The sequence below is a fragment of the Abrus precatorius genome, unplaced genomic scaffold (assembly GCF_003935025.1).
Source record: "Abrus precatorius isolate BTA unplaced genomic scaffold, Abrus_2018 Scaffold3, whole genome shotgun sequence".
NCBI lineage: Eukaryota > Viridiplantae > Streptophyta > Magnoliopsida > Fabales > Fabaceae > Abrus > Abrus precatorius.
The window spans coordinates 12,489,925-12,503,761 of record NW_020874373.1 but is presented as its reverse complement, the minus strand read 5'-3'; the positions used below and the strand labels follow the sequence as shown (position 1 = coordinate 12,503,761).

The window sequence follows — 13,837 nt, the reverse complement described above, 5'->3', positions numbered from 1 at the left end:
AAATTGTAGATTTAAACAACAAGAAACTATAGTAGAAAATCAATATTAGCATACTAGTGAGAGTTCTGATAACTTGCAAACTTCACTTCTACTAGCAAACAATTTTACAGGCAATGAAAATATTTGGTACTTAGATATTGGCTGCATCAACCACATGTGTAGAAAAAGTAGTTATTTTCCTCAATAGATAAAATGACAAAATCTATCGTAAAATTCAGAAATAATATAAATATTCTAATTTATTAGACTGAAAAATAGTTCTCAAAATTGCATATATAATGTTTTATATGCTCTTGGTCTATGTCACAACCTGTTGAGCATGGGACAATTATCAGAAAATAACTACAACATGCAGATTCGTGATGACTACTATACCTTGATTGATAAAATTGGGAGATTTATTGCCAAGGTAAAAATGACTCTTAATCACCTATTTCCTTTGAAAGTTCAATGTTATAAAATTTCATACTTGAGTTTCATTATACAAAATGATGATTGGTTGTGACACATGCATTTTGGCCATTATCACTTTTTGGATTAAATTATTTATTTAGAAAAGAATATGTATCTGGTTATTCTGTTATACATATTTTTTATAGTGTATGTGAGACTTATGAACTTGGAAAGAAGCACATAGAATCTTTTCAAACCAGAAAGTCCTAGAGAGAAAGAAAGCATCCAGAGATTGTCCATTCAGATTGATGCATGGTTAAGATGCCTAATAAGTTGCCAAATTATAGTGAATTTCAACATGAATTAGGGTACTTAAAGCTCTCATTAATTAAAATTTAATCTCAATTTCTTTCTAATTTAAAATATCTAAATTTTAACAATTATTTTGACTAAGAGATAGAGATGAAGGTCTTCCTTGATCCTTATTATTGATTTCTTTATTTTATAGGAACTTAGGGAGGGAGGGAGGAATGTAAAGAAGAAAGAAAGGAAGTGATATCTTTTTGCAATTTAAATTTGTTAACAAAAAGTGGATTCGTTGTCTACAAAAATCTTGTGTTCTCTTTTTGCTTCAAATTAGAATCAAATAAAATCTTCTTTTGCCATAGAAAAGAAAAGTAATTAACTGAGTCACTTAAATCACTGTTAGAGAAATCAGTCAACTTGAATTTTTCACTCCTCTTTAAGTTAATGCTTGAGTTATGAATGTCTTTGAAATATTTAACTATAACCACTCTCTTTGCAATCTTGGGATGTCTTTCATTTGTATTATAGATGAAACTAGAAAACTTACTTTCAACACTCAAGGTATTAAGATGAAATGTTGTGGTATTTTCTTTATATGAGAAAGTTGTTTGCTCCTCCTTCGATAGATTTAGAGTAAAATTTCATTTTTACTTAAAAAATATCTTTACTAACTTTATCTTTAATCAAACAATGTTTATCTTCAAAAATAACTTTAAATCCTCCTTCAATCAGTTGACCAACACTTAACAAATTTTAGTCAATTTTAGGAACCCAAAGAATATCATGAATTAACTTCATGCCTAAATAATTTGTTATTACAATTGTTCCCTTTCCTTTAACTGGGATAAAATCATCATTACCTATTTTAACTTTAGTGATGTTAGTCGGTATCAAATTTCTAAAGAGTTTTTTGTTATTAGTCACGTGGTTGATGCAATCACTATCAATTAGCCAACCTTCATTTGATATAAAGTCTGAGAGGCAAGTAGCAACAAATAAATGATTTTCTTCCTCGTAATGAGCAATCTTAGTCTCTTCATTTTGGTATTGGTTTTGATTTTTGAATATAACTTTTTCATATCTCATTTGGTTGCATTTACTGCTTTATACATCTGGCCTTCTCCAACATTTAAAAGGAAGATGATCATTTTTTCCACAATGATGACATGGAGGATAAAATTTCTTTTTGTTGTATCTTGCACTTTCATGATGCGTAATATGTAAGGCTCCCTTAATAGCACCTTCTTGTCTCATTGCACACCTTTATTCTTGTGCTTGTAAGCCATTTAAGAGTTTCACCAGTGTGATTTTGGACAAGTATTTGGTATTCTCTAAGGTCATGATTGTAGCCTCAAATTTTTTAGGCATTGTTACATGAATCTTTTCTACAATTCTAAAATCAGAAAAATCAGTATCTAGTAATCCTATCTTATTAGTTATGCCAAGCAGTTTGTCTGAGTATACTTTGATTATCTCAGACTCTTTTATTCTTTTGAGTTCAAATTCTCTCTTCAAATTCAATACTTGCATGTCTCAAATTCTTTTATTCTTGGCATATTCTTTCTTAAGATAATCCCAAATTGCCTTTACTGTTTTTGAGGTCATGATCCTGGTGAAAATAGTTGTTGAAACACCAGCAAAAAGATATGATTTTGCCTTTGCCTTTTGTATTTTTTCTCTCCTTTTGACTTTTTATTTGAGCTATGGTAGGATCATATGGTAGCAGAAGAACTTCGTAATCCTCTTCAATAGCTTCCCAAAGATCTAAAGCCTCTAGGTAAGCCTCCATTTTGATAGCCCAAAGATCATAATTTTGTCCATCAAAGAGAGGATAAGCAACTTGTGAGAAATTTAATTCAACATCCATTTTCACAAGTCTGTAAGAAGATAGTTCTGATACCACTTTGATAGTTTTATGGTAAAAAGGTAAAATAAAATAAAGAAAAGGAAATACACAGAAGTGTGAGAAAAATGAATGGAGAAAGAACTCAACGTTTATTTAATAACAACAATGCATTTATAATAAGTCAAAGAAACTTAAACTAATTATGTAACCGAAAGATTTGATAACAAACTAAATTATTCCTAAAATATTGAAACGACTTATTGACTGTAATACTAATCTAATAAACTGAAATAACATAAAATAACTGACAATATATTGTTAACAGAGGGATTTCTCTATATTAAGTCAATAGAATAAGAAAAAAAATGAATGATAAAGTTCAATGATAAGTCCATATTTTGATGTATTTTATGGCTTATATTTATGTAATTAGAGCTTGTTTTATGGAAGTTTCTCATTAGTTTTATTGTTAATTTTTGCATTTAAGTATACGAGAGCTATCAGTGCATTATGAGAATACTCCGAGCAAAAATTGGAGAATTTCAAGAAGCCCTGCACTCAAGCACAACTGTGCTTTTGCAAACTGACATGGGCGTGGTTCAATGCTGAGCATGGCTGTACTGAATGGATCTTACGTTTAAAATCCAAACCTTGCACGAGTTTTTGATCAAAATACAAAATTGAAGTTCATATAAAGATTTCAATTGAGGACAAAAATGACTCAAAAACATAGAGCTCAACCGACTGGGAACTCAAGGCAAACCTTATATAAAGAGGCCTCATGATAGAACACATCTCTCTGCATATACATCTTTTCTACACACTTTCTTCCCCCTCTTAACTCTAACTTATTTTACTGTTGAAAGTTATTGGAGACCATTGGTAAAGACGACAACCTTATCTTCGGAGTCTGAGCGAGTAATTGAGCACTCCTTGGAAAACAAGAACTCTTTTAATCTTTTTTTCCTTTTGGGTTTCTCTTGTTTGAATTGTACTTTGTGTTTATGGATTTGTTATTCATGCTTTTTGTTATTTATTTTATTATAAATAATTAAATCCATAGCTAAGGCTATGACAGATCCTATTGCATGCTCTATGAGATTTTTAAGTCTAATAATAATATTGGTTTCTTTGTGTATTTGCTTTTCATTATATTGAATTGAATTTTTCATGTTAAGAACTTATCACCCTTAGCATCTCATAGTTAATTGTATCATAAATATTCGTACCACATGTAATTAATGAAACTATGGAATAAAATGGGACAAAGGATTAGAAGAATCAAACTTAATTCTTCTCTTCCACCCATTATTAAATTAACAAATTAATAGGCTCTTTATGCTTTTTCTACCTTTTTCCTTACATTATCATTGGGGGTAATTGCCTAGGGAAAGGAATATTAACATTGCATTATCATTGGGTGTTAATAGACTAAGTATGAGTGGTTGATAAACACTAAAGAAATTAACATTAGAATTAAACTAAAGAAAACATAGAAAGATACAATAGGTGAATCCATATGCCTTAGGCTCTTGTCATCCAATTACTATAAAAAATTTACTTTCTTATTCCTTTTAAATTACTTTTTAGATTTAAACTCTTTGTGATCTTTAATTCATTATGCACTTTTTCTGTTTAAACAATTGAATCGAAGTATTTTTAGTAATTGAAAATAATATCTGTGGGACAATAATTTGGAAACTTAATTTTAAAACTATTTATTTTTTTCGATGGGTACACTTGTTCACGAATATTCAATCCCAATTTTTAATCCTTGCAATTTAACGATTTTATTGTTGTATCTTGTTCATACTCATTGTCTTTGATTTTATAAAACTCAAGTCGTGAATATATGTGCAATGGTACATAATTTTTGTTAAGCATTTTAATTACAATAATATAAATTATAGTATATTAACCATTTTGTGTAAAATACGACAACTCAACTAATCACTAATTACACAAATCAATTTGTACACTTACCAAAAGATCCAACACATTGTGGTAGCAGGTATTTCATTACTTTTATTAATGACTTAAGCATAAAAGCTTGGGTATATTTTTTGAAATAGAAATAAGAAGCTTATGATGCCTTTAAATTATTTAAGGCATTTGTAGAAAACCAAAATGGTTGTAGAATTAAAGCACTCAAGATAGATAGAGGCCAAGAGTACTTTGCTTGTGCAGATTTCTTTGACCAGCATGGAATTCAGCATCAATGGCTAACTAGATACACTTCTCAATAAAATAGAGTAGCAGAAAGGATGAATTGGACAATCATGGATATGATGAAATGAATGTTGAAGGCAAAACAACTGCCCAAAGAATTTTTTGGGAGAAGTAGTTGCTACTGTTTTGTATATTTAGAACAAATGTTCAATAAAGAGTATTTGTAATAAAACACCAGAAGAAGTTTGGAGTAGAAGAAGACCCTTTATATGTCACCCTAAAGTTTTTGGGTGTATAGCTTGTGCTCATGTGCTAGATCACTCAAAAAGAAGCTTAATGACAAAGGAGAAAAGGCATCTTCATTGGTTACAATACTAACTCAAAGGCGTATAAGTTTTATAATCCATTGACAAATATGATAATTATCAGTAAAGATATGACATTTGATGAAGAAGAAATGAGGGGTTGGTCTTCGAAATCCCAAAAGGAATTTGCGGTAATTCTAAAAAACTATGAAGAGGAAATGGTCATATAGTTCAAAGATCTAATGAGCTAGAAATATCAAGCAGACCATAAAGGCAATGAAAACTACCAACTAGATTGGATGATTATGTTGTGGGTAATGACAATGGCCCATCTATTGAAGAAATTATCAACTTTGCTTTATTTGCATATTGTGAGCTTGTAACATTTAAAGAAGTCTCAAATAATCGATATTGGAGGAAAGTAATGGATGAAGAAATTCATACCATCAAAAAGAATCAAACATGAAAGTTATTAGACTTACCAACAGATAAAAAGTTGATTTGAATGAAATAGGTGTACAAAATTATGTACAAAGCGAGTGGAAAAATAATTCGCTTCAAAGCAAAGTTGGCAGCAAAAGGGTACAAGTAAAAATCAGGTATTGATTATTTTGAGGTACTTTTCCCTATAGGAAGATTCGATACACTTAGTATATTTATCTCTTTATTAGCTCAAAATAATTAGAAAATTCATCAAATAAATGTTAAGTTTGCTTTTTCTAAATGGTACTTTGGAAGAAGAAGTATATGTTGAATAACTTGCAGGATATAAGATTGAAAGCAAAAAAGATAAAGTCTACGAGTTGAAAAAAAAACATTGTATTGCTTGAAGTAAGCACTTAGGACGTGGTACAAGAAAATTGATTCTTACTTCGTGTAATATGATTTTTAGATATGCCCGTTTGAGCCTACTTTGTATATCAAATTTTTAAACTTGATGATATTCTTATTGTATGTCTTTATGTTGATGATTTAATCCTTACTGAGAACAATACAAAGATGATTGCAAAATTTAGGAAGGCTATGATTAAATGTTATGAGATGATAGATTTGGGCCTAATGTCTTATTTTCTTGGCATTGAGGTTAGTAGTAGAAGGATAATATTTTTATTTTTTAAAAGAAATATACTACAAATATTTTAAAGAAATTCAAAATGGAAAATTTAAAGCTTTACTATACTAGTTGAAGAAAAATTAAAGCTAACAAAATAAAGGAAAGCAAAGGCAAAAAGGTGAATCCAACATATTATATGAGCTTGATTGGAAGTCTAAGATATTTGACTACCACCAGGCAATATATAGTTTTTAGAGTCAGGCTACTCAATAGATTTATAGAAGAACTATGTAATTGTCATTTACAAGGAGTTAAAAGAATTCTCAAATATATTAAAGGTACTTTGATTGATAGAATTTTTTATGATAGAAATAACAATGTAAAGTTTGTTGGCATACACAGTAGTAATTTAGGTAAGAGATGTAGAAAATGCTTGGAATGATATGAGCTTAATTTAAGAGAGACAATGTCAGTAATTAATTCAAGCTACCAGAGTTAAAAATTTGACTAGTTGAAAAACATTTTTATCATACTATATTGTATGCATGCCGCATTGCTTTTCTTAAGACAGTTATTAATTATGGGCATTACGTAATATGATAAGATAACATAAAATGAAGGCAGTCATCGATTGTGGACATTATGCAAAATTGTAGGCATTGTTTAATTTAAGTCATAGTTTGAAAGACTAGCTCCTACAATTCTTTCTTTAGTGAAATTTCTAAAATATATTATGTAAAATTGTAGGTATTGTTTAATTTAAGCCATAATTTAAAAAGCTTTACAATTCTTTCTTTGATGAATTTTCTAAAATAATATTATATTACTTTGTAATGCTATGTTTATTAGAATCAATTAAATTAAAATATTGAGTGACTTTGTTCATCTTTCATTCTTGCTTTGGTGAACCGGAGTGTGGAAGAAAAATATTTTTAAGAGTATTATTATATAAAACTGACATAATCTATTATTAAATTAAAAAAATTGTGTTTTATAGTGAGAGAAGATTAAAAAATTATGTAAGATAATTTCTGTGAATGAAGCGTGGCCAAAATTATACGTGGTTTATATGGGATTAAACTACACATTTTTGTAGACTCTGAATCTATTATTAAATTGAAATAAAAAAATTTCTTGTGCTTACATTGAAGTGAAGGTTAAAAAATGCTGTAAGATAATTTCTGTGCTTATTATAGAGAAGGTGAAAAAATTCTGTAAGATTAACACAATCAGGAGAAAATTTCTATTAAAATAACATATTTGACAGAAAAAGAAATTACTGTTCCCATTGTGAAATATGCAAACGCCTTAATAGTGCTTTTCGATTAATGTTGTTAGTACATTTTTAATGTTGTGAAACTGTGGTTAAGCTTAAGTTTTCTGTAAAATAGAAATTGAATAAACAGAAACTATTATCAGATATAACAGAAAATGAAGATTACTAGTACTATTAACCTGTTCTCATTGTCGAAATATTCAAACACCTAATAGTGTTTAATGTTGGTAATATTGTGAAACTCTGGTATAAACCTTTTCTCATTGTCGAAATATGCAAACACTGTAACAGAAAATGAAGATTACCAGTACTATTAACCTGTTCTCATTGTCGAAATATTCAAACCCCTAATAGTGTTTAATGTTGGTAATATTGTGAAACTCTGGTATTAACCTTTTCTCATTGTCGAAATATGCAAACACTGTAACAGAAAATGAAGATTACCAGTACTATTAACCTGTTCTCATTGTCGAAATATTCAAACCCCTAATAGTGTTTAATGTTGGTAATATTGTGAAACTCTGGTATTAACCTTTTCTCATTGTCGAAATATGCAAACACTGTAACAGAAAATGAAGATTACCAGTCCCTATTAACCTGTTCTCATTGTCGAAATATTCAAACCCCTAATAGTGTTTAATGTTGGTAATATTGTGAAACTCTGGTATTAACCTTTTCTCATAGTCGAAATATGCAAACACCTAACAGTGTTTTTTAATTAATGTTTTTTTAATTAATGTTGGTAACATGTACATTTTAATACTGTGAAACTCTGGTATCCTACCCCCCCCCCCTTCTGCAAATTGTTCTCGGTTACTTTAATGAATGTAGATAAAAAAATTTTAAAGTTAACTGCCTAAAAATTCTTAAAGTGAGATTTTAAAAAGAACTTAGAGACTTATATTAGATCAAATTTCGTTTTAATAGTACAAATTGGCAAAGAGGGAAAAAAAACGATTACAGCAACAGCAGAAGGTTTATTGCCGAATCCCACATAAAAAAAAAATTATCTTCGTTGCTCCCTAACTCTGTTGGAAGAGAGAACCTTCAGGCAGAAGATTTTTAGCTGGTGGGAGCACAGCAACAGCACTTCTTTGAGGATCAGAGTATTTTCTGTACACAACCTTAAGCTTGGAATTCCCAGCTGTGGAGTGGAAGCTCACCAATAGTTTAGCACAATCACTGTTCGCAACCAACAAAGCCAAATAGAGTTTTGGTTAATTAAAAAACAAATGAATCATAATAATGAAAAAATAGAAAGAGCAATTTCTATTGACATACATGAGTTGTTCTTGTGAGTAACCGGTGTGCCGCTTAAGGGTCTCACTCCAAAATGGACTCTTGCTAAGAGTGCATCTAGCTGCCAAGACTGCTGAGGCAGCAACCATTGATGGGCAATACATTAAGGTAGCATAATGCATCATTCCCAATTCAGAAAGAAAATGGGCCATGTTTTCCAACTAGAAACACAAAAACAAGAAAGATTCAGACAATACACCAAAGAATCATATACGAATGCATATAAACTTGGAACTAGAAGGGTGACACACTCACCTCCTGATCTGGGACTGATGCCTTGATAAAACGAACTAGGAACACAAAGGGTGTAGGCACAGTCAAAATCCATTCCAGGTTGCCTAGTATGATTTTCTCCATGACCAATATTTGCTCATGAGTATAAGCTCTATCTGAGAGGCAAACAAAGTCATTAACCTGCAATGCAAGAGAAGTGTTATCCCCAAAATCCTTATCTATTGACACTGAAAGGTCTAATACGATACATCAATGAACACATGAAGGTAGCGAAAGCATCATATACCTCTGGGGGCCAAATTTCCTCATATTTGGATGCCATAAGCATGGCACTAATGCCAACCAATTGAAGTTCTCTCCTTGGCACAGTCTTAACTGCTAGGAACCGATCAATTATATTGATGGTAAGGTAAAGGGTTTCAAGTGAAAGCTCAAACTTGGAGTGAACATCCATCAGCCAATCAATTAAAATAGCCCTCATCCTCTCATTTATCTCAGGTTGTGAGTCAATGTAGTCATGGGGGCGGCTCTCATTCTTATGCATCAAAATTTACATTCACGTATTAGAAATGCCTCACATCAAACACAAGGACTAAGAAATATAAGGAACTTCATGAAGGGAATCATGTTCAATACCTCAACCAATTTATAGAATTTGTACATATCTTCTATATATTCAACAGCAGCAAGTTCATTGTCGACATCACCAGAATCAATGTCAACAATCTGCTCCTTAGGCTTGTTAGTTATACCACATGCTGCCTGCAACAAAATATCATTAGAACATTTTGATGGTTCAGACTTCAGACAGCATTTTTATTTTATTTTTTTGCGTTTTTTCTATTTAATTTTTATGGAAACCTACCTTGCTTCTAGCTGTAAGCACAGAAGTAAGAGTGTGTGATTTCTTCTTGATATTTGCATCTCCTTCCTTTTTCTTCTGGTTCTCAGACTTATCTTTAAGAACCTCTTTTTCTGGACTTGGTTCAATGTTGATGATTTCATCAGGCTTTGGCTTTGGTTTCACATTAACTTTCTTCTGGCCCGGTTTTGGAGGTGGTGCCTTTTTAGCCACTCCATCAGCAACAGCAGGAGGCCCAGCTACATTAGCACAGGCCTGTTTCTGCTATTTCAAGGTCCATCCAAGAAAAAAAAAATCAGAACATGCTAATGAAAACAATCAAACAAAGGAAGAAGATGGAGTAATTTACCTTGTTATTTTCAGCGGCTGCAGCTGCTTGTGCATTTGCAAGTAGTTGAGCACAGAAACTCCTAAAAGAATAAAAAAATATATCACAAACTCCAATAATAAAAGAACCATGAAAACATCACATTAATAGTGAGTGAGTGAGTGTGAGAGAGAGAACCTTGTTATGGGGCGATTAGGCTTGACCTCAATTCCTTTAACAGTGGCTAAATTTCCGATGTCACCAAGTGCCTTGCGGTTTCTTCCCTCCGCTGCACCGTTCTTCTTCTGCTGTTTGCCTCCACCTATCACTACTTCACCTATTACATTGCAAAACAAAATCCCATTAAAAAAGGTTTATAGCTTGCAATCTTAATAAACCCAGATTCAGATTCACATGCACCAAACTAGACCCAAAAGAGAGACCCTTTTGCTTGTGGGTTCCGAAAAGATTGGCGGGGAGTGACAAAACCCGTGAAAACCGAAACTTGTCTGTGATTGGAACAGATTTGTATATCCCAGAAAAGCTTTTGTTTTTATCCAACACACAAGAAAAGAAACTAACCCAGAAACCGCAAGATTCAATCTTAGAAGAAAAACTAAACCAACGACAGAAACAATCGGACAAGAGAAAGAAAGATCAAATCAATGCAGTGGAAAAACAAGAAGCAGTGGTGCAATGATCACAGGGACATAGAACATGCATAAAATGATACCAAAAAGATGATATAATCATACAATACAATACCTCTGGCTTGTTGTGGAACTGTGGGTCTTGATGCCATTTCGAAAACTCTTCTTGTCTTGAATCAAACTGTGATCTTCCTCTTCTGGGTGTAACCTCTCTCTCTCTCTCTCTCTCTCTCTCTCTCTCTCTGCGTAGGAAGAAGAATGCGAATGCGAATGAGTGGAGACAGTGACAAAAGTAGTCTCTTTTGAAGCTGAAGGAAGCGACGCTTCTTCGCTTCAACGGTCAAATTTTTCCGTACATACGAGCCGTTCGATATTTTTATTTTCATCTAACGGTTGAGCGTCGCTCTGGACAATGTTGTAGCCGTTAGAGATTCAAAAACAAAAGGGGTGCGTGCGAGGCTGCGAGCTGCGGAGAACCTAAAATAGTAAAGTAATGGGAAAAGGGCCAAAATATAGGTAATATATAAGTTATAAGGAAAAAAAAATGTAAATAAATGAAATTGTCAAGGGTAATAAAATGCCTTTTTAAATTTTGGATCTCACGAATCAAAATTTATTTATAATTTTATTTAAAATATTACTTTATTTTACGATTTTATGTACTTTTAAATTTCTTTTCTTACTATTTAGGATATATTTTTAGAATTTCGATTAATGTTAATATTTTTGTTATGAATTTCTAGTTAATATTTTAGGAAGAGAATAAGAATTGGGTGTAAAGCCATAAAAGAAAAACAATCTTTTAATTTTTAACAACCTCAGTTATTTGTGAGTTTTACGTGGACCAGATTGCATACTCAATTCTATCGTTGAAAAATGATCATATAAGGGATTATTTCTAATCTTTTAAGTTATTAAAGTAATTATTCAAATTTTATTAAAGATAACTTTGATTGTTAAATAAAATAATATTATCATTTTATAATGAAGAATGTAAATATACTTTTATTAATTTTAAATATATTATTTTATAATGAAATATTATTCATTAAGTATCTTATTATTATTATAAACTTTGAAAATTTTGGTTTGTGTATATAATTTCAACCATGAACTTTGTATTTTGTTTATTAATTTACTGACTATAATAGCTTGAAAATTGTGTGAAAATTTAAATTTGTAAAAAATTTTATTCAACTCAATTTTAGTTTGACACGTTTATATATATTTTATTATTTTATTCACGCCATCTTGATTATTCTTCCAATATTGATAATATTTTTGTGCACTGTTTTTCAAGCTAACTTTACATATTTATTTTATTTTTTTCCATTTTCCATTGTATGCCCAATTATAATTTTATAATTTAACCCATCTATGTGATATATAGCTATGTTTCTTTATTATTTTTTATTTTTTTTGTCCATTTTCCCTGGAACCATCAACCTATGAGATATAGCTAGGAAATTCAGTATAAATATTGTGTTAAACACTAACATGACCAATGTACTAAAGAGTCAAAAATCAGCTCTCCAAAACCAAAAGAATGTCAAACACTCGCATCTTTTTTTTTATTTTTCTTTATTTTACTGGTGTCAAGTGTTATTCATTTTACGTATTTGAATTTTAAATTTAATTATACTTGTATTATATATAAGTAATTTTTAAAATTTGAAAATATTTATGACAATGCAGGCTTAGAAGTTAACAATGTTCAACGTCTTGGACTATTGGTTAATAATTTGAAATAATTCAAGCTAATTATTTTGTAATTCTATAAAACTCATTATTTTAATTTTAATAGAACTTTCAAACATAAGAAGTTAAAATCAATAGACTCATTTTTAATCCCAAGCTTAATCATATGATTATTACATAATGGTTATTACTATTTAAATACCATATGAAATTCATTATTAAGAAAAATGTTAATATTAAATTTTAAATCAATTTTAAGAAAATAAAAATAATAATTTTATGTTAAAAATATTTATTATACCAAAAATATAAAATATAATAAATATTTTATTTAATAAAAAATTAATACATTTAAATATTTTAAATCAGCTTTAAAATTTAATATTAATAAAACATATATTATCAATTTCTATCATTCATATGTGGTTGGTCTATAATAGTCAGAGTGACTATATTGTGAACAGTTGTCATTCATCTTTGAGTAAACAATAGTTGTTAAGTAATCAACAGTATAATATTCATTGGTAATGACTATTATTTACTTTATAACTTAGTTATAAATAGTTGTCACTTCGGTGATTAACAGTAAATGTTAAAATTTTATTAAAAACCAATTATGATTATGAAATACAATTGTATTAACATTTTCTAATTAAATTTAAATAATATTTCGTATTAATTTTAAATTTATTATTTTTAATTAAACATTATTTCTTAAATATCCATATGATTTAACCCTTTTCGCATTAGAACAAGATACCGGTTTACTCAGAGAATTTAAACTCCAATCTTTGTAGCTTTTAATTAATTTACTAATCATAATAACTTGAAGAATGTGCGAAAGACGATAGTCATTTAGTAAAACTATAATTTTTATTATTTTATTCACAATACATCGATAATCATTTTGTGAAATTACGTTTTAGTATGGAAATTTTTACGTGAATTTCGTATGTGAAGCAAGTAGCATGATTTTTATCCAGTTTTTTTTCCTTTTTGTTTTTTGACTTATCAATTTTATTGATTGAAAGAGAGACATCTTCCTTCCTGTTGATTTTATAAGAATTCTTTTCCTACAAAATAACAACACTTAACTTTCCATTATTTTAAAACTAGTACTGTCACAATATCCGTTTTACTTATGTGGAAAGGATAATTAATTATATAAATTCATTTTATTTATGGATAAAAAAATTAATTATTATTATATTTGTAATGAAAGAAAGTATCCTGTAAAGTTGTAAAGTTAACACATAAATTAATTATTTAATTTATTATTATTAGGTGTGTGCTGTAACATTCTAAATTTTTTTTTATAAACATCGTACTTAAAAAAATTATACTAATAAAAATAAAATATATGACAAATTAAAAAATAAATTATTATATATAATTTATTTAAAATTATATTATTTATTATATGATCCTATTATATATA

The 13,837-nt window shown here is 29.6% G+C and overlaps 1 protein-coding gene across 1 annotated transcript; it reads right to left on the bottom strand.

Annotated features, from left to right (window-relative positions):
- Positions 1 to 8,371: 8,371 nt before the first annotated feature.
- LOC113862897 (G2/mitotic-specific cyclin S13-7-like) lies at positions 8,372 to 10,853 on the bottom strand. The gene is made up of 9 exons (XM_027496182.1): positions 10,817 to 10,853; positions 10,250 to 10,388; positions 10,094 to 10,154; positions 9,748 to 10,005; positions 9,519 to 9,644; positions 9,169 to 9,417; positions 8,904 to 9,062; positions 8,631 to 8,809; positions 8,372 to 8,531 (listed from the first exon to the last, which is right to left on the bottom strand). The coding sequence occupies exons 1-9, from the start codon at positions 10,851 to 10,853 to the stop codon at positions 8,372 to 8,374; spliced, it is 1,368 nt and encodes a 455-aa protein (XP_027351983.1).
- Positions 10,854 to 13,837: the final 2,984 nt, after the last annotated feature.